The sequence below is a fragment of the Ischnura elegans genome, chromosome 4, assembly GCF_921293095.1.
Source record: "Ischnura elegans chromosome 4, ioIscEleg1.1, whole genome shotgun sequence".
Taxonomy (NCBI): Eukaryota; Metazoa; Arthropoda; class Insecta; order Odonata; family Coenagrionidae; genus Ischnura; species Ischnura elegans.
In genome coordinates this window covers 28,460,194-28,479,609 of record NC_060249.1, presented here as the reverse complement: position 1 = coordinate 28,479,609, position 19,416 = coordinate 28,460,194, and the positions used below count along the sequence as shown (strand labels likewise).

At 39.6% G+C, this 19,416-nt stretch overlaps 1 protein-coding gene across 3 annotated transcripts in view; it reads right to left on the bottom strand.

The window, feature by feature from the left end:
* Window positions 1-19,416, bottom strand: part of LOC124157197 (ATP-citrate synthase) — a 75,486-nt gene that overhangs the window by 21,825 nt on the left and 34,245 nt on the right. For 2 of the 3 annotated variants that reach the window (XM_046531739.1, XM_046531740.1), the window contains exon 2: window positions 1,214-1,425. In XM_046531739.1, the coding sequence (XP_046387695.1) occupies window positions 1,214-1,372 (159 nt within the window). In that variant the 5' untranslated portion in view covers window positions 1,373-1,425. Of the gene's footprint in view, window positions 1-1,213; window positions 1,426-8,916; window positions 9,100-19,416 lie in introns of those variants that run through there. The other variant, XM_046531738.1, reaches the window with a different exon arrangement.

Here is a 19,416-nt window from a genome sequence, read left to right as displayed (position 1 = left end):
TAAAACTTTTTCTCAAACATCAGTTTTATCCAGTATGATGTGAGTCACGATGGAGTGGAAGTTCTTAATTCTAGTAAAATAAGACATTGCAATATTTCCAGAAATTACAAAAAAAATTAGACGCCCTCGAAATCATGGAAATACAAAAACTAAAAAATTTGAACACTCCCCTGATGAATGAAAATCTATTTCATTCTCCCTCACCATTACTGACAAACAAGTTTAGGGATCGAGACACACATAAAATAGTAATTTGATCCATGAAGTGTTGAAAACCATTCTCTGCCGACCACCCTTTCTCCACACACGTGAGGTAGGACCCTAGATTTTCAACCATGCCCGTTGACCCTGAAAAACCATTAGAATCCAAAGGTTTTTTAAATTTTCCACCAACCCTTTACACACAACCTCACCCAAATGCTGTACCCCCCCTTTCACACCTTAGAAGCGTAATTGAGGAAGGACAAGGGGTCAGGAAGACCATCTGGACGAGAACTCAATCCGGACAACCACAACATGAAAGAAGACAGTGAAGACCAGTGGCGCCGACTCCATGGGGCCTGAGGGGGCCCAAGCCCCCTCAAAAATTCGTTATGGGTGTGAGGAAAAAATGTGTCAGGCTTGTCGATTTTCCCCGGAATGTCCAGATATCGAGATTCGAGTTATCAGGGTTCTAATGTTGATCATATGACTTCTAAAATGCTTGACAAATATAAAACTCACTACTTATAAAATTTCCCAGGGCAACATCTCCGGTTTGGGCCCCCCCAATATTTTTTGTAAGTCGGCCTCCCTGGTGAAGACGTGCATGGTACCCTCAACCACCCAGGAACCTTTCTCTCCCCCCACCCTGCTCCTCTTCCGAGACCCTAAGAAATGACCCTTCCATCACAACCCTCAATATCCCCACTCTTGACACCCAAACCCTATCCTCCGCCTTACCGCCTCCCTTTAAGAATCAAGATGTAGGTATGTATATTGGGAAGAACTCTTTGGACTTGATAATGCTGTTTGCAACAACAAAGCGCGTTGTGTAAAAGTAACATGCAGTGGGAATATTGAAATGTCTAATATTACTGGTATCAGTTTTATCGATTCAATGCAAGATTTACATTATTCCTCAACTTGGCGATTACCTTGAATCAAACCTTCCATCACATTTAATCTTAATAATTAACGGAAAAAAACACAGATAATTCCATTCCATACTTACGTGGGAGGCAAGCCAAGGGTTTTCGGAGAGCAAAGTGTTCCAGTTTGTATGCTCATCAACTGAGGCAAACTGACAGGATGAGAGTGGGCTCCCTGCAGCGTTCAAATGCTTATTAAGTAGACCTTTGCCAGTAGCTTCTCTGATAGCTTTCGCCGACATGACTGAATTCTTGTGTGCTTACAGCTTTCTATAGTCAATTAGCCACAAAGATCCTGCAAAATTTCCAAGAAAAGCAGCCATGAGCTAGAGGGAAAATATACGTTCATTAAGGCATTACTACAGCATCAATATGAAGTGAGTATGTACAAGTTCAGCACAGGTGGAAATATTTTAAGATAATATATTAATATCTATTAAACTGAGCAATGATGTAAAAAAATAGAATGCCACTGAAGTAAATGTGGATTTGAATAGTAAAGCATAGCATTTCTCTCCTTATATTAGCAGCTTTACATATAAATCTTTAGATTTATGTCAAAGCTCAAATATATATTCAAACCAATGATATATTGATGAGTCGACACACCATAAAGACATAAGTCACTGTCAAATGTTCTAAAATAACTGAACTGAGAAAGCCCACAAAATTATATTAGAGATTCATATTATACCAATCACCAAATCTGAAACCATTGCTACTACATGCATAAAAATCCCTTATGAAAATTTGGGAAGAAAATTACAAAAGAAAACCAAGAAATGTTTTTGTTATCTCTCACAAAAACTCATTCTAACCATTTATGTGCTGATAATAAACAAATCCTTGTGAGCCAAAAGACCAATCCATTGCTGGACATAGCAAAAATTCCAAAAATACCAATTTATCATAGAACCAAGTTTTAATGTTAATTGTTATAAGCTTAATAACATATTATTCAGACTGCTGTGCATGAGAGTCTTGGGAGACTATGAAGCCCCAACAAGCCACCGTCAAATGTAGCATGTCCAAATTTATAAATATCGATAAAATCCTAACAAAATCATTTATTTATTTATCAAAAATATGCCCGGATTTTGTTTTTGTTGTTTGATCATGCCTCAAAAATTTCTCCTTATCATTTTATATGGATATTTTTATCCAGTATGCTCAAGACAGGAAATACTAGTCTCCACAATTCATGAATATTTAAATGCGCTCCTAACTCAGCATTTTACTCTTAGACGCGTTACTGAGAAGCATGAATTTCGATTCTTTGCCAATTTTCCACATTATAATTTTCAGGACTCCGGTACACTGTCCTAGATGCCTTTTGGTCAGTAAGACACTGTCTGAAAGGCTATTTTGACACGCCAATCGCGTTCAATTCGCCAGCTGAACTAGCACCTGATGAGCGCCTCCACCGTCTCCACTCATTACCAAGTGGAAGCGGCGAACGGCGGATGGACTGGGTTACAGGTTTCGCCTAGCGGCTTCCGTTACTTTCCAACACAGACGACAAACACGCCAGGAAAAAGGTCCAACGTCCCGTAATAAAACACCAAGAAATGATTAAAGGCTTGGTTCACCCTAACATGGCTGGACAGGCTTGTTCTGCGTAAGAAGACGCATCACTTCCGCTCGACCATCTTTTTCCGCGACGAATTCCTCTTTAAAAACTTACGAAGTTTTCAGAGTATTTAGAGCAAACCGTTCTCAACACTTTCTACATCTCAAAGTTGAAATTTTCAGTATAATAACTGAAGTCTTAAATGATCAATTCGTCACGACAGATACGGCCGGTCAGGAGGGAGTGATTTAAGGTTTATCAGCAGTGCCTACACCGCATACGCGGATGTTTCTCTTTCCGCTCGCCTCATCCTCGGTCCCATTTCGTCTTGCCAAAAGGTAGACGACGGACCGTTTGTAAGCGGGGAAAGTATTTTTCGATGCTTTCGGTGGCCACGCCGGCCACCGTCACGTCCGCCTTCACGCACTCTCACCTCACCTCACGCGCACGCTACAGAAACTCGTTCCGGAGCCATAGGGTGGCTCCACCCCATCCCCTTCGCCGCGAACTGACCCCGAAATGAGGGAGAGTGTGTTAGCTGTTACCCCCCGCGGGCTGGGAGACTCCAGCAAGAAGCTTCGACGGCGATTACAAAAATACTCAAAATACAAACAATAGCGTTCCGGCCAGGTATACTCCCATGCATCGTTTACGTGAGCCGCCTCACGATCAAGTCGGAGAAATTTCTCGTTTAAAAAAATCCTTGATTTGAGGAAAGGAGACAAGGTCGATGATAACACGGCGAGACATGGCCGAGATGCACCTGCGGTCGGGCAGTGGTTTCGGACGTGAGAGCATGGGTGTGGCAAAGGAAAAATCGACGTCACGAGCAATTTAGCGCTCGTAACGACAGAGATACGTCGAAAATCTGTTGTTAAAATCAATAACATTCTTAATATCGAGGAATATTTCATAACATTTCATTACTATTGTAAGATACCTGAATTTTGTGGGTTGTTCGATCGCTCATATGCTTAAAACTTTGGATTCACGGCATTGAAGGCGGAGGAATTTACCTTCGGCAGGAATTAGCGACTTAACTTCGCGACAAGATAGTTGAACAGCGACTTATGCGTCGATAAGAAATACATGAGAACTACCACGGCTCAACAAAACGATTCACAGGCCAAAGCTATTATTCAAGCAATCAGATCAAACTAACGGAGAGGGGAAGAGACAAAAAAATAAAGACTTATTAACGAAGTTGGCGAAAGAAATCTTTTATCGAAGCCTGCGTCCTTTCACTTCGGACCAAAGCAGACAACGCCCACCACGAGTGCATATCGTGGCTCCCTGAGGTCGTGACTTATTTAAAGGTAACGAAAAAACAGCATGAACACAGCTGAAAACAAAGCACAAAATAAGGTCGACATTACCTCCACTAATAGGGTATTTTCCTTCATCAAAGACATTGATTACGATTCGTTACCCACCATTAGTGCATTCATAATATACAAATTATTTGGTTTTAGAAATACCGGTTTGGACGAATGGCAAGGGTCAATTTTATCCTCCTTTGAAAATGGCCAGATTGGCGCCCTTGCGATGCCACTCCACGTGACGTCACAGGGACCTAGTTTCTATACGATTAGATAGGAGTTTTATATCGTCGGAGATTATTACCAATGCATGCATGAGGCACAGAGCTCAGGGAAACATGTCTTAATAATCACCTATTAAAACTGGCTAAGGTCGGAAAGTTTTCTTCGTTTGATAAGGTATTAATAATCCTTATTTAAGCCAAGCACTACCTTCTAGCATCCTTCGTTGTATCAGCGCTCAAAGCCCTGCCCCAAGGTCACCTCACTTGCGGCAGCGGGAACCAGAACGACGTCACACAGAGTTTTCCCAGCATTCATACTTCGCCGTCGCGTTTTCGCGCGCTTGAAATTTTTCACTTTTCATTTAATCGCTAAAAATAGATATCGTCATTTAAAAATCTAAAAGCGTGAAATACGTAATCCAGGAGTAAATTATTTCCTCCAGGAGTAAATTATTCCAGGAGTAAATTATTTCCTCCTATTAAATCCAGGAGTAAATTATATAATAGGAAACCACCCTATTGTAAGTGAATATTGTCGGCCACAACATAACTCTGCGACATTATTTAAGTTAATCTCAATTGTGTAAAAATAATTAAATAATTGGACATGATTAAATCAATACCAAAATAATAATGAATTGAAGGATCGACTCAGAGAAAGAGATCGACTCGTTGCGGAACTCGGGATAAGAAAATACGATTGACACAAGGATACTTTAATGAAAGCAAATCCATTTACTGGCGACAACTAGCGATTACTTAAACATCATAATCCTTCAAACCCAACATCAAAAAATTCTAGCTAGCACGATTTTCCACGGTGTATTTCCTTTACTTTAAGGTGAACGATTTTCCGGGTGATCATGCAGAATCTTATGTAGTCTAGTCCCAAAAGAGGGCCAAAGAAACTAAGAATAATAATGGCTGCATAATGAAGGCATTTATTTTTAGTGGCAAACATACGCAGATCAGGCCTTGAACTGAAAAAGAAACTGTTACGGAGTAGGCAGGTAACTTCCGGCGCTGAAAATCAGAACAAAAGTTCCTAAAATTATGAGGTCGAGAAGAGCAAGAATTGACATTAGCATGTCAAAGATGCGAAGTGCCGGCGAAAAAAGGAGGTTCCGGAGAAAATAAGTGAGAAAGAGACGAGGTGAAACGGAGATAGCGATAGCACTTCAACCGAAGCGAGTGTTCACCGTTCCGCACGTGCCGACCGGCAAACGGGATACCCGAAGAAGGAAGAACAGTCCATCAGCACAGGTAGTAACAAACACGTGGAATGTAATCGCAAAGCGAAATGATACGCTCAGCCTAAAGAAATGGATGCCACACTATAGAAGAAGGCAATAAAGGCCTGGTTACACGATAAATTAACACGTACGGGTTAATGTATAAATGTATGAACGCGTGAATGAACACGAAAATGTACCGTGTAACCACCCAACTTGTGCGAATGCAGGAACGGAAAATAGAACCTGTTCTAATTTGGTTCATGCATTCGTACATGTTCCGTTCCGGTCCACAAAAATCATTCACGTAAACGTACATTAACTCGTACGTGTTAATGTATCGTGTAAACAGGCCATAAGACACTTGGATTCTCAATACCATTCCCTTCCTGTCAAAAGATCGCGAAATTCCATCGTAGAAATTATTACGAATTCAAGGTGAGCAATAAAATAGCCATACAAACGGCTTCACTTGGAAGTAATGTAAGATGAACAGTTCTTTTGTACCTCTCTGAGGTTACTATGCTGTGGCTCCATTTTTTTCTATAAATGGATATGAAATAGTGTGACGTATGTATTCACGGGGAACGACTTTTCTCCGTCAATAATTCAAGCAATGGCTTCGGCAACTATGGATATGCGCAGAGAAAGCGGTTCTTCTCAAAAGTATGCTGAATGAAATTCAGCAATTATGGAATTCAGGCTTCACTTATTGAGAACGATGAAATATTTAAATAAAAAGACATATCAAATTCTCACAGATCCACCATTGTTCCGTTAAGGCGATGGGAAGAGAGAGGAGAACCGGAATGATAAAATCTTTAAGGATTTGCGGAAGTACATCTCCTTTACGACCAATGACCGATTCACAACAGAGTTAAAGGATTCAGACATTTCATCGGCATCGAATCGGAGTCACTCTGACGCAGACAAAACCTTCATTCCGTCTTCGGTCAAATAATTGATTGGAAGGACAACCATACTCATGTATCCAATGGGACGCAACTGCTTAACTTATCTTACTATTTGATAGTAAAAATAAGTTTTTAAAGTGATGTGACCTGAGAAATAACACGGACATAGTGAAGGTTTTATACGACAATCTGTTGTAACCACTAAATTCTTTCGACAAGTAAGAGTCAGGTTTAGTTTTGTGGAAGTGATGTTATTAATTATGAAAAATAACTTGATTAACGAAACGAAGAGTCAATTTAAACCAAGTTTTTATTGAAAATTATTACCGTTATTTTTTTCTCATCTTTCTCACAAAAGTTATACCGCGCCTTGCTCTCTGCACATTTTATCCAAGTTTTTCTTCTCGCCCTAATACCGCATCAAGCAAACGGCTTGTATCAATTTTGGAACGAGTCTCCTATTCCGGTGGTGAAAATTTGGAGAGAATGTTAACAACGAAATATGCATGTAAATATATAAAAGCTATAAAGCGTTCTCTTTCACTCTCTCCGGCTTTCATTTTTGGGAGTGTCTGAGGCCGATTTGAAAGGAAAATGCTCCACGCACGCAGTCTGAAGTGACAGGCAAAATTCCTGCAACGCCAAAACACAATTTAAAAATAGGGAGAAACGGAACATTCCTTTAGCATGCATCCTTCATCACAGTACATAAATAGAATAGCCTGACCTTAAAAATCACTTTTCCTTAAAGCGGAAAACCTTCACCACAAAATCAAAACATATTAACTATTAAAGGAATCTTTGGGGCGAACATCTTATTTGGAATGTATACAAACACTTCTCACGCATCGGCGAAAAATTTCCTGATTATGATGTAACCGAGATCAGGGGAAATACCAGTCCTAAATAAAATCCGGTTAATTTCAGTTTAGGAAGAACTTTTTTCGACGGATTTTTTGTGCCAAACCTTGAAGTATGAATTTTTTCCATCTTTTCCAACAATCGAGTCCCGATCTCAATGACAGCAATGCTTACAATAAAGCATATTGTATATGATTACTTCCAGTTATCATAAGGAATAATAAAATTGCACTCTTAATAAAATCAGGAAACTGATACACGGAATCAAAAGCTACTACTGTTTACAACACGAAAAAAAGTAGTCTAACATTACGAGCTGAGATTTCATCACTCAGTCAATTCATGTTTTCATTAATGAATGCGTACTGATCGATACAAACACAAATGAACTGTGTGTAAAGGCTGAAGCAATAAATTACCACGAAGGACATTAATTGTTGCGATACGAGTTACACCATACACTCGACCAGAAGTAACCTTTTTCTGCAAGTCTCTCACTTCGGAAAGATAAAAAATAGAACACGAATATCACATTCATTTTCCTCATTATTTCCGTCGGATGCACAAAGATTACATTTTAATACCGAATTACCACGACTTCGACTGTGCCATCATTGATTTAACAAAAGAAATGGTGACCAAATACTCCAAAAAAAATCTCTCAAATTACAATCGGGTCATCGATTTTTCATAGCGTCAGCTGATTAAAAAAAACAAGTGCGGCCTCCATTGTAAGAATAAAAATCAATTAAAAAATATCTTTCATTCTTCATCCTATTCCCCAACACTATCGCACAATCGACCACCCTCTCGGTAACACACGGGTCTATCCAACTATTTCCCTTCATCATTTCATTTTGCGACAACTGTGAACACAAAGCCGTGACAAATTTGCTTCGAATCATATCACAGTGACAAATTAGGGGCACATTAAATGAATATAATAAGTCACATAATAAATCGACAAATTACAAACGATTACACCACTATTTTCCATAGGATACGGGAGGCAGGCAGGAGTATTATTGAGTAAATACTATGACGTCTGCCGTCCATGAATATTTACCTATACTCAAATAACTCAAGTATCCCAAGAAGTATAAAATCAGCACCACAACAGGCCAAGATATGCTTATGAATTAATATGAATTAACAAACGGAATTCGCATTGGGAAAAGCATCTTTGTAAAGTTATTCCACTATGCCATTCACGAACTATCATTGGGCCAAATTCTCCCAGGATTTTTCTCTCGATTAAAGACAGTGCGGAATTTCCTTTGACATGTCTACTCAGCCCCCAATCCCGAGTTTAAATTAGCGCCGTCCTATACCCCATACCACCAATCGATGAGATTGAAGTCACAATGCTCGTCAGTGTCAACAATGAGTGCGCATGGTCAGCCGGTGGTCCAATTCACAATCATATTCAATCGAAAAAAAGAACCGCACACGGAGCACAAGGCCGGGTTTGACCGAATGAGAGCTGTGTGCACGCCTTCTTCCGTTTTTCACCCACTTCTGAAGGCGCATGAATCAAAGAAGTGCGCTGCAAGCGTGGAGGTGGGCGTTCCGGAGGTTATTGACGGAAAGGAAACCTCGTGGCTGGCCTCACTCTCTCGGGCGAGCTAGGAGAGAGAGAAAGAGGTCAAAAGAAATGGATCCTCACCCCGTGGAGCACTAGTCCTCCTTTTCAGATCAATTCTCGGGACGGAAACCGAACGATCCTCGTCCGGCCGTCGCACACGGTGAGGAAGACCACCGGACACTTCAGGCAAGGGGGGCAAGCTCTCCGAGGAGGCAGGGAAAAACGCACTGCACAGCCGTACGCGGCGAACGGAACGACGAGACTGGCTGATACGAGTGGAGCCGGAGGAGAGAGGGGTACGAGACAGAGGGTGACGTATCCACTCTACTCCCCTCCACGCTCCCCCACCATTCTCTACATTCCCCTCCCCACTTGCGCCTCCCACTCCACCCTACGGCGGCGCCTCCCTTTCCCACAAGAATTAGTATTACGTCGATCGCATCGGGTGCACAGTGATTTCGCGGATGACGACGATAATCCACGTCGAAATCACATTCGCAAGCCGAAACGACATATCCCAAAGGTTTATAAAATTTAAAACATAATACACCATTTATTTCCGTCTCAATTATAATAGGGCGAATGAAATCAAGCTAAATATCTCTAAAACTACAAAGTGAATTGACTTTCACAGTACCCAAGTGAGGCATGACATACGACCACTGTTAAGATGGTGAAGTACAATTATAAGGAGAAAATATGAAAAAGTTACCTCCAAATTTTACAAACTCTTATAAACATATCAAAACGTAAGGATCCTCTTTCCACTGTTTAACATGACTCCGGTTAAGATGGCGAAGTACCATCGCTATGTAAAAAATATAGTTCGCAACACCTTCACGTTCGCAAAGCAAAAAGGTGTTACTAAGGAGAGGAATATACGGTCTTGAAAGTGAAGGTCCCGCAGTCTTATTTACATCTCAAGCTGCTCGAGAGCATCAAAAACCAGGGACAATAGGGTAGTTTCCTTCATCAAAGAAAACGAAAGGCATTGATTGCGATTCGTTACCCACCATTTGTGTATTCATAATAAACAAATTATTTGGTTTTAGAAATACCGGTTTAGACGAATGGCAAGGGCCAATTTTATCCTCACTTGGAAAAGGCCAGATTGGCGCCCATGCGATGCCACTCCACGTGACGTCACAGGGACCTAGTTTCTACAAGAGAGGATAGGAGTTTTACATCGTCTGAGGTTACCAATTCATGCATGAGGCACAGAGCTCAGGGAAACATGTCTTAATAATCACCTAATAAAACTGGCTAAGGTCGGAAGGATTTCTTCGTTTGATAGGGTGTCAATAAGCCTTATTTAAACTAAGCGCTATCTGCCAGCATCCTGCATCGTATCAGCGCTCAGAGCCTCGCCCCAAGGTCACCTCACTTGCGGCAGCGGGAACCAGAACGACGTCACGCGGAGTTTTTCCCGGCATTCATACTTACCCGTCGCGTTTTTTCGCGCTTGAAAATTTTCACTTTTCATTTAATCGCGAAAAATAGATAACGTCATATAAAAATCTAAAAGCGTGAAATACGTACTCCAGGAGTAATAATCTTTCAATTTAGGCAATAAAAAAATAATAGGAAACCACCCTATTAAGCGAAATATGACACATAGTAGGAAGGAGTTTTGAAAACGTCGTTTTCATCAAAAGCTCATAATTTTCAAGCATTATTTAATACACGATTCGGCCTATTCGAGAGGAAATAGAACATCTACATTTTCACTTAAAAGTCGCTCCACTTTCCTATGGGAGAACCTTATTTTTTTCATTTTCAAATACAGCCGGAACACTTCAACAAATCTGGAATTAGTTTACCTGCTGCAATAAATATCTTATCACGGCAGAAAAATTAAGGATTAAGCTTAGAGAGCATTTTATACACTCATAGTCGTGATTTAGGGAGGGGGAAAATAAAGAAAGTGAAAAAACTGCGAATAGATACCTCTTATCGAAGTCATGAACTGGGAAATTATGATAGCTCGAGCAAATATATTTACAGCTTCATAAAATCACCGCATCCACTGAAAAAAAACTCGTTAAAAGAAAACCTGAGTCCAGAAAAAAGCGTAGATTTTCGTGATCTGAAGAATTCTTCGGTTGGATTACTTATTCGCTGAGGTATTACACAATGAACTTGACTTTCACAAATTTGCTGGCATAGATTCCGTTCATCGAAACATCGGATGGAATAATTATTTTTCTCTATTCATCACTATGCACAATTTTCTGCTTCCTTCAAATACGCTGTGCATGAAAATGGTTCGATTCCACAGAGAGCAGGAATAGGAAAACTCGACTCACAAATTAGATATTCGGTGCGATTACCTGAACTTAAATTTTGAAAACAACTATGTAAACAAATTGACCACAATTGGGGATGTATTTTAAGACTGGAAAAGACAATTGAGAGTATTATGGAGACCTTCCGTCAAAAGTGACGGTCATTCAAGTTTCTCCTCTTGCAAGTCGATAAACGAGTTATTTTTAAGATAAAAAAGAAAAAAAAACGAATCGAGGAGAGCCTGTCTTATTCCTCTTTTCCTAATCAATCTGGTCGGAATTTTTGAGTTGGGCATCAGCAGTTGTACCTTCTAGTAGTATTAACTCAGATTACCACATCAAAACATAAGGATTTCGCGCTCTACAACCTATGAGTGGCGGGATTCTTAAAGAAAACCACGCCTACGACATGAAAAATTATGTCAGCATTCACGTATATCGTCTTCTCCTAGCAAGCACCGTCATGGATATCGGGTGACCTTGTCTTAAAAGATCCACCACGAGGATAAAAAAATACGGAATTAAACGCAGATAATCTGCATATCTCTACGAGAGGGGAGACTAACTCATCCCATAACTGGTGATGTTCGTTTTGCAAAACGTGTATCGGCCTTTGAACTTAGTGATTCGATACGATCGGACTTCCTTGGATACGATTAATTATAATTAACCACTCTCCTTCCTCATGCCTTGCACAATCCCACAGCCTATTCCCGCCAAGCATTGCCTACTTTCCAGTTTCTCAAATAGAGACTAATATAAGAGCCAAAGGGAAACTTTCGGCGGGTAATGCTTACGAAAACAACAGCAATTACATTATAGTTTCTAATTTAAAGAACTATTTACTGCGTAAAATAAAAGAAATTATGGGTGAAGTGCTGATGAAATCGCGGATGACGTGAGCTGAGATGAACCAAAAAAGCACAGCTGAATAATATAGACGGATTAACCAGCTGAATGTTTCTTCCTCTATGTCGAAAGAGACTCGCCACAGTCACGCATAATTAGCCCCAAGGTTTTTGTAGGGATGCAATCCCATCCACAACCATTCGATAACTCCACGATGTATTGTTGGAGACCTTCACACGCTCAATCTATTAAATGCTGTACGAGCTTAGATAAAAAAACTTGAAAAAGCTCGATCATCTTCAATTACAAGTTCTTATGAGCTACAGCATTCCAGAATACTGAAAAATACCGTCCATAATCACCCAAAGCCTTGAAAAATGACTCAACCTGCTATACCGCAGGTCACATTTCCCGAGTAGCACTGCAATTAAAACATATAATCATCGTGAAAATCACGTACGCGATAACACAGTTTTATTCGAAGCAGACAGTCGTGAGAGGAGTTAAAAGCAGTAAAACGCACCTCTTTGCTCGTCCTTAACTAATCAGATTTGAATTCACATCCTCTGATAACATTCTTACCATTTAGGCACAATGGTGAATTTCTGAGAGCGATAACAGGCAACATTTTTTAACGATTTGCGAAGGAGTTTCAGACACACAAAGGAATAGGAAACGGAGGATTTTCTGTTACTCATTAGCTGAAGACGAGAATGAATTTTGAAAGACCGGAGAATAGTATTTTACGGAACAATTTATGTACCTTATTTTCTTCAATATGCAGAAAATCATTGTCCAAATATCCTCATTTAAGACAGGGTTTTTAACTATTACTATACATAAAAAAGTTTTCCCTCCACAGTAACAAAATTAGCAAATTATTAAAATTACCTGCGCGCTACGCAGATATGCCAACGTACTAGAATTGAAGCAAGAGATATATACATGAAATTTGGAAAGACGCCATTCTTAAGATAATCACGATGATGGAGACAATTGCAAATTAAGTTTACGGTGAGCCAAGTTCAATACTTCTGATTGGAGTTGGCCATTCTTTGGAGCCGCATTTATAGTGCCACGCACGCACCAAATCAAGAAGAGTAAACCTGTTAGCTTGATAAAATACGAAGGAAATAAACGCGTTCGGCTATTTAAAAAAAAACCTGCCAAACGAGAAAAAATAGTACGAGAGACTGGTTTAGGAGCCTCTAAATACTCGAAGTTAAAACGAGAGGCTAAGATTACGGATATAATTAGACCATATGACTTACAGGTTTTATAGCACAGAAGAAAGAATTAAAAACCAATTATAACTTAGAGTGGGGGAGGTGAAAATATGCCACGCGTACCTAAAGTTTCACGCAAACAAACACGGCACCATGGGTGGTTCCAAAGAGACTACTTGTTCTATGGAGTAATATCAAATAAAGGTGATATAAAATCGTGATAGGTAAGAACAAGCAGCACCAGATACGTAAGGAACCACTTATATCTGAATGATCCCGTTGATTACGAGTGGAAACATATTTTCTGAGCCCAAATATTTTGTTTTTATTGAAGCGTGGGCAAAGGGGCCTTCAAAAGTAAAGCGAGTGTTTTCAAACAATGAATACGTGGAGCGCTAAATGAAATTAATACAATGAGAAGCAAAGAAGTAAAAACGTTGTATCAGCATTAAAAAATCCATTTCCGCTCATCTTTGATAAATTATCAAGCAAAATATTTATAAATTTGAAAAAAATTATAATTTAAATTTTAAAGTTTTATACGCAAAAGTATCACAATTTTCTCTATATGAAAACAACGGACACCAAAATGTTACTTAATGGATTGGTATTAATAAAAAAATGGGCACATCTTCACTGTAAGTCACGCCTTACTGCCCCAAAATTAAGGCAACTTAAAAGACAAATATACGATACTGGCGGCATGATACTTTCTGCCCGCACAATAGTCATGATTGTTACAAAAGCAATTGTGAAGACCTGTTTCACATAACCTTCCCTGAGTGACCAACAATTTCGATCCCAACTCTTGAAAGAGATTCCCATATATAATAGACACGATTTCCTTTTACCGTTACTCGCATGCAACCGCGATATATAAAATAAGAATGTTTACTAGAGAGAGGAGTACCAAAGAACACTCAGAGCTTCCATAATCATGGTCGGATGGAAATTTTTTAGGTGTCATTCGTTTTTCATTGAGCCAAGGTCAAGAGCGAGAGAAACTTTGACTTCCCTAACCTCCAAGAAGGTCGTAAAATTTCTTAACGTCCTTAAATATTAACCGCATATTAGCCGGCGGCGTACCTTTACTGAGTCACCGGCAAATGCATTTAAATTGAGAAAACCCATCCTGTGTTCTTAAGCCAACATAATTCTGCAAGGAATGAGATGCCTGGGTGATTGAAGAGGGCGTGAATTCGGGAGATGCAGGATAAAATCCGAATAAGGGCAAATAATTTTTGCTCTGAGGATATTTTCACACCTCGAGAGGCAACATTTTTTACAAGAGCTTCTATTTTACAAAGCATTCCAATCTAATCACGGTTAAATGTGCATAGAATTCTACATTTCAGATTAAATATCAAATGCTCATTACAATGATTAGGTTAGGTGAACAAAATGTACATGAACTTACATGAACTTTTAAAGTGTAGTAACTATTGTCTATACTTATCGAGGATTCACACATGATCTTGAAAATCTAGGCCTGGTAAGTGTAAATTAGATCTGAACCCACAATGATCACCGCAAAACCACTCTCTATAAACCAAAGACAAGAAGTGGGCGACATGAATAAAATTTCGGGCCATCCCGTCTCTCACGAGCAGCGAAAATCAATGATCGTCGCATACATGCGCTTCCACGATCCCACTCGTGTTACCCGAGAATATTTCCATCGGACATAAAATTTCTCACGATAACGCACACCAATTGGTTCTGCAGGTATGGATACCATGGGCTGATTACCTTTAAAGTTTTTTTAGTTTTTTTTTTACAGACAGGGCAACATACCACACATCAGATGTTGGGGTTTCCGGGATATTATTCGAACCGATGCTGAGACAGGTTACAGCATTCGATTAAATATGGATTCACTTTTCATCAATATACAACCACACACAAAAACGGCAGCGCTTGAAAAAGATGAGGTTTGGATCAAATTTCAATAAATATTCTCGCGACTTAGTCATTGCAAATTCCAATATTCCGAAGGCACAAAATGTTGAGCTAAAAATGAATCGAAAAGGGAGTGATAGAACATATTCACCACCAGGAATATTTTTTGTACTACGCGCATTTTCCTATTAATATTTCGAAAGAAATTACTTAGGCAAAACGAAAAAATGAACTCGAAAGCTAGAAACAGCGGACATGATATTATTTGGGAGGACACACCGGCAGACGTTGAAGGATAGTCTGCAGTGAGGATATTATAGAGAAGGACTGCAGGTGAAGGCTATAAACACGTGAACACATGCACGATAAAATACATAGATCGAACTCAAGTCTAAGATTGGTTGAAAAAAGACTTGTTAGAATGGCCAGAGACAACACACTGTTGGAAAGAGCACGAAAGGCAGACTCATAAAAAGATGTAAAGATGCATTTTAAGTTATAAATCAATCAGGCAGCAGCATACTAAAACAGTCGAAGAATCAATATTTCAGAAATGAAATATTGAATGCAGACGCAATACACGGAAATTTTATGGACTTCTGAACTTCACTGGCATCGGTAAAAAAAATCGTTAATGACGGAAAAAAATCCTGCATTGACGGACAAGTTAAGATGTTCTCGGAAAGAACAACAATGAGATACAAACTTTTAGGAAACAGTTTTTCAAATTTTTTAGCTTTAAGAGAAAATCAAGCAAATAAAATACACTTAAACAGAATAACTATAACTAAAAACGAGTTTTGCGAATAAAACGCTGTACTGATAGTTCTGCGATGCATAAGATGCAGATAGAGTAAAATAAAATTATTTACAAAAACTATGTCGTAGGCTTAGTAACAGTAAGACGCTTTATACCTGAACATGAAAGTATGACGCCCTCTTCCTATTATCTTCGAGTGATTTCCTTGGACGCATCTAATAAACAGAAAAGAGCACCAAATGGACTCCAGAAGAGAACCGTCAATGAGACCTTATCGCCTTCGCCTAAACCGGCGATACCACATAAAAGACGAAGACGACATCTACTATTACACTAGGTAGATTGGTCAACTCATCTCATGGCCATTTGATGACAGAGAGCAATAAAGAGGGGAAAATGCAATGCTATTTACGTCAAGGTTCATCACTTGGCAGTGACCTTGGAGGAACTCAGGCAGGTGAAATACGACACGCTTTCAACTCAAGAGTCATCAATGAAACATTCACTTATGTTATGCGTTATCGCCCGAGGACGGCCAGAATTGGAGAGAAAAATTGTCGAAAAAGCGCAAAAAAAGCAATTTATGGATATGTAGACCATTACATGGACTATCCATTACACATTTCGTGTGAATGAATGAAGTAGTATACAAGAATAATAATGCACAGGAAGGAGTATCACTGCTTGTCGTGGCCATGACCTCGCGCATGATTCATAAAACAAATTTACACAACAGTCATAACCTTTTTTATTTAATTTACTCATTTCGAAGGGAATGCGGGCGCCCTCGCCCCCTTCCCATTTATAAACACGCTTGATACGCATATATCGCAGGATTTCACTGTCACCAAGGCATGTGGGGGTGGGCATGATGCAAAAACCGGCCGCGAGACGTCGAGTAGTCTCATGGGCACGGGCGGGCGACCTCTTCTGGTGGCCATGGTGACTACGTGCGGCTCACGGAGGGAACACCTTTGGTGGCAACCGGCCGGAGCATCGGACGACGACGGAGCAAAGAAACGTGGTCTCGGAGTCAAGGATGAGGAGGTTGTGCGCAGATAACCCCTACTCTCTCAGGCAGTTGACCGCCGCTGCGCTGATCCACGGCCTTTCCCACCACAGGGTCCGAGTGACGCGGCTCATCACACCACCTCTCCGATGCCGTAACACCACCGCGCCGTGAAAAGCAATCGGTTGCAGAACCACGGCCTCCATCCCGAGCGCGCTATCTACTCTCCCTCTCACGGTTGACGACCCTTCACCCACCACGATCCCACCACGCTCCCACCACACATGATTCACGTCCATTTAATATTCCCGCCTAAAACTCTTCACAAAGCACTCCTCATGGACATTTTGATGAAAGTAAGTGAGTTAAGATCAAAATAAAATTAATTCTTTGTGTGAGGAGAGAGGCGCTGAAATGGACCAAATCAATTCAGGGCATTTATTCCGCTTCTTTCGCCGCTAAGGAGTAGGAACTGCTAGCATATAGCAATAATATATTTTAAAATAGTAAGCAAATTCCAATCTGGTGTTTCATAGAACAAATAATCACTCAAATAACCAAAATGATTTCGCAAAATCTTTTAACATGACAGTAAATAACGAAATACAACCAAAGAAATATATAAAGATTAAGCGTGATCAGAATCCAAGTCAACTCATTTCCTGATATGGAGTTGAAGATCGTACTTGACCACGAAATTTAGATCATACTTGAGTATAGTATACCGCCACAATCACGGTTTAAAAGATTATCAGTACATACACAAATGAATATTTTGCTATCAATCAAAAAATGATTAAAATTAAGTGCGGATTTATGTCGAACTCGAGTAGAGAACGTTTCTTCATCCATTCTCAGCGGCAGTTATGCATGCTCCAAAAACAATGCACGGCTTGCAGACTTGGGCAACAAAAGAAACACATTTTCAACCGTTCCTCTTAACAAACTAAATTTACGAATACAGTTACACACACTAAATCTACCATTAATATAATTCCATATCTAACGAAGTTCGGGAATAGCGTATGGACAGAAAAATTGACTGAGAAAACTTGGAGAAATGATGCCTTGGGCATAAAAATAGCCTCGATGGTGCAACATTACCATAATGGCATTTTCTTCATTAAAACTTACGCCAATGCAGATGGAATATTCATTCTGTTGGGAACGAATTGCTTGCGTAGCCTTTCCGGAAGGGGCCATACGTCGCACCGGATGCATAAACTGCAGGATTGACCTAGACTAAAACGTCGCACGTAGCCTATTTTTGCGGCCTATTGATCTATAAGAGAAGTTGCCGATTTTCTCGCATTTAACACCAAAAACCACAAGTACTCTAACAATCCATATCTTCATGCGTGAAAAACTTCGTAAAAAATAAGTTGACATCCCGAACTTCCTCTTCTTCGAGGCAATCGTTCACAACAGATCACAAAGGTTAATATAATTACAATATATTTTTAGTTCCCAAATAATATATTTTAGTTCCCAGATAATGATCCGGGTATAACAGAACCTGCCACAGAAATACAACGCCAATGAACGAGAGAAACAGATGCGCAACACGTCCCATGGAACATGGAGTCGATTAGCATTGAATGATGTAACCGCGACCTTGAAAATCCTTTCTTATAACTGTGTAATGTTCCGAGCTGCTGATAAGGTATATACTTCCGGATATTTGACCTAACTCTTTCAGGTTTTTAGTAGTTAAATTTTATCCCAACCGACGAAATTATTCAAGAGACAAACGATATGTTAGGTATATTGCGAAACAGCTAAAGGGTCATGGAATTTACGAAAAAATATTATAAACCATAAAATATTACTTACAGCCCCCAGAATAAGCAATGATATTGAGGTGATAACACGACTAAAAGACTAACAAATTATGCTTAATAATCACTGCTTTCTTAATTAAGGAATTATTATAAAAATGAAGGGGCAGGATAAACGACGTTTTAAATCGAAAAAATATTTATTAAATTATGGAGTCGGTAAGCACAATAAATCACAGGCACCATGAATAGCTCCTTAAATATATTTTTATCAGCGGGATTTGCTAGCCTATACTATTGAATACAGTATAAATTTGCGTACTTGAGTAGTAAAAAGAATAGGCCTTTTTTTAGGACCAACAGTTTACAATGAAACGTAAGCAGCGCTCAACTAACACGACAAGAACACAGTGGCTATTAGGCTACCTTCAGTTAATGCATTATAAAATGAAAATTCGAAGGCAGCGAAAAACTCGGGTGACTTCACACTGAGAGGAAGAAAAAACAAGATAACGCAAATCGCAACTTGAGGGTGGAATAGACTACACAAAACAAAGAAAATGAGGTACAATATTTACAGACACGGTGCGTATGAAGCCACTGCAAAAAAAGGTATGATAGACACCTCAAGACTATTTTTGCATCGTGTAAGATGACGAGGATATATAAAGCAATCAGCAAGAACTACTATTTTGATCATTTCAACAGAGATAAAAGTAGAAAGTGAAAGCTCTTTCGAAGAACACAAGACATTCATACGCAATGTATTTGATTT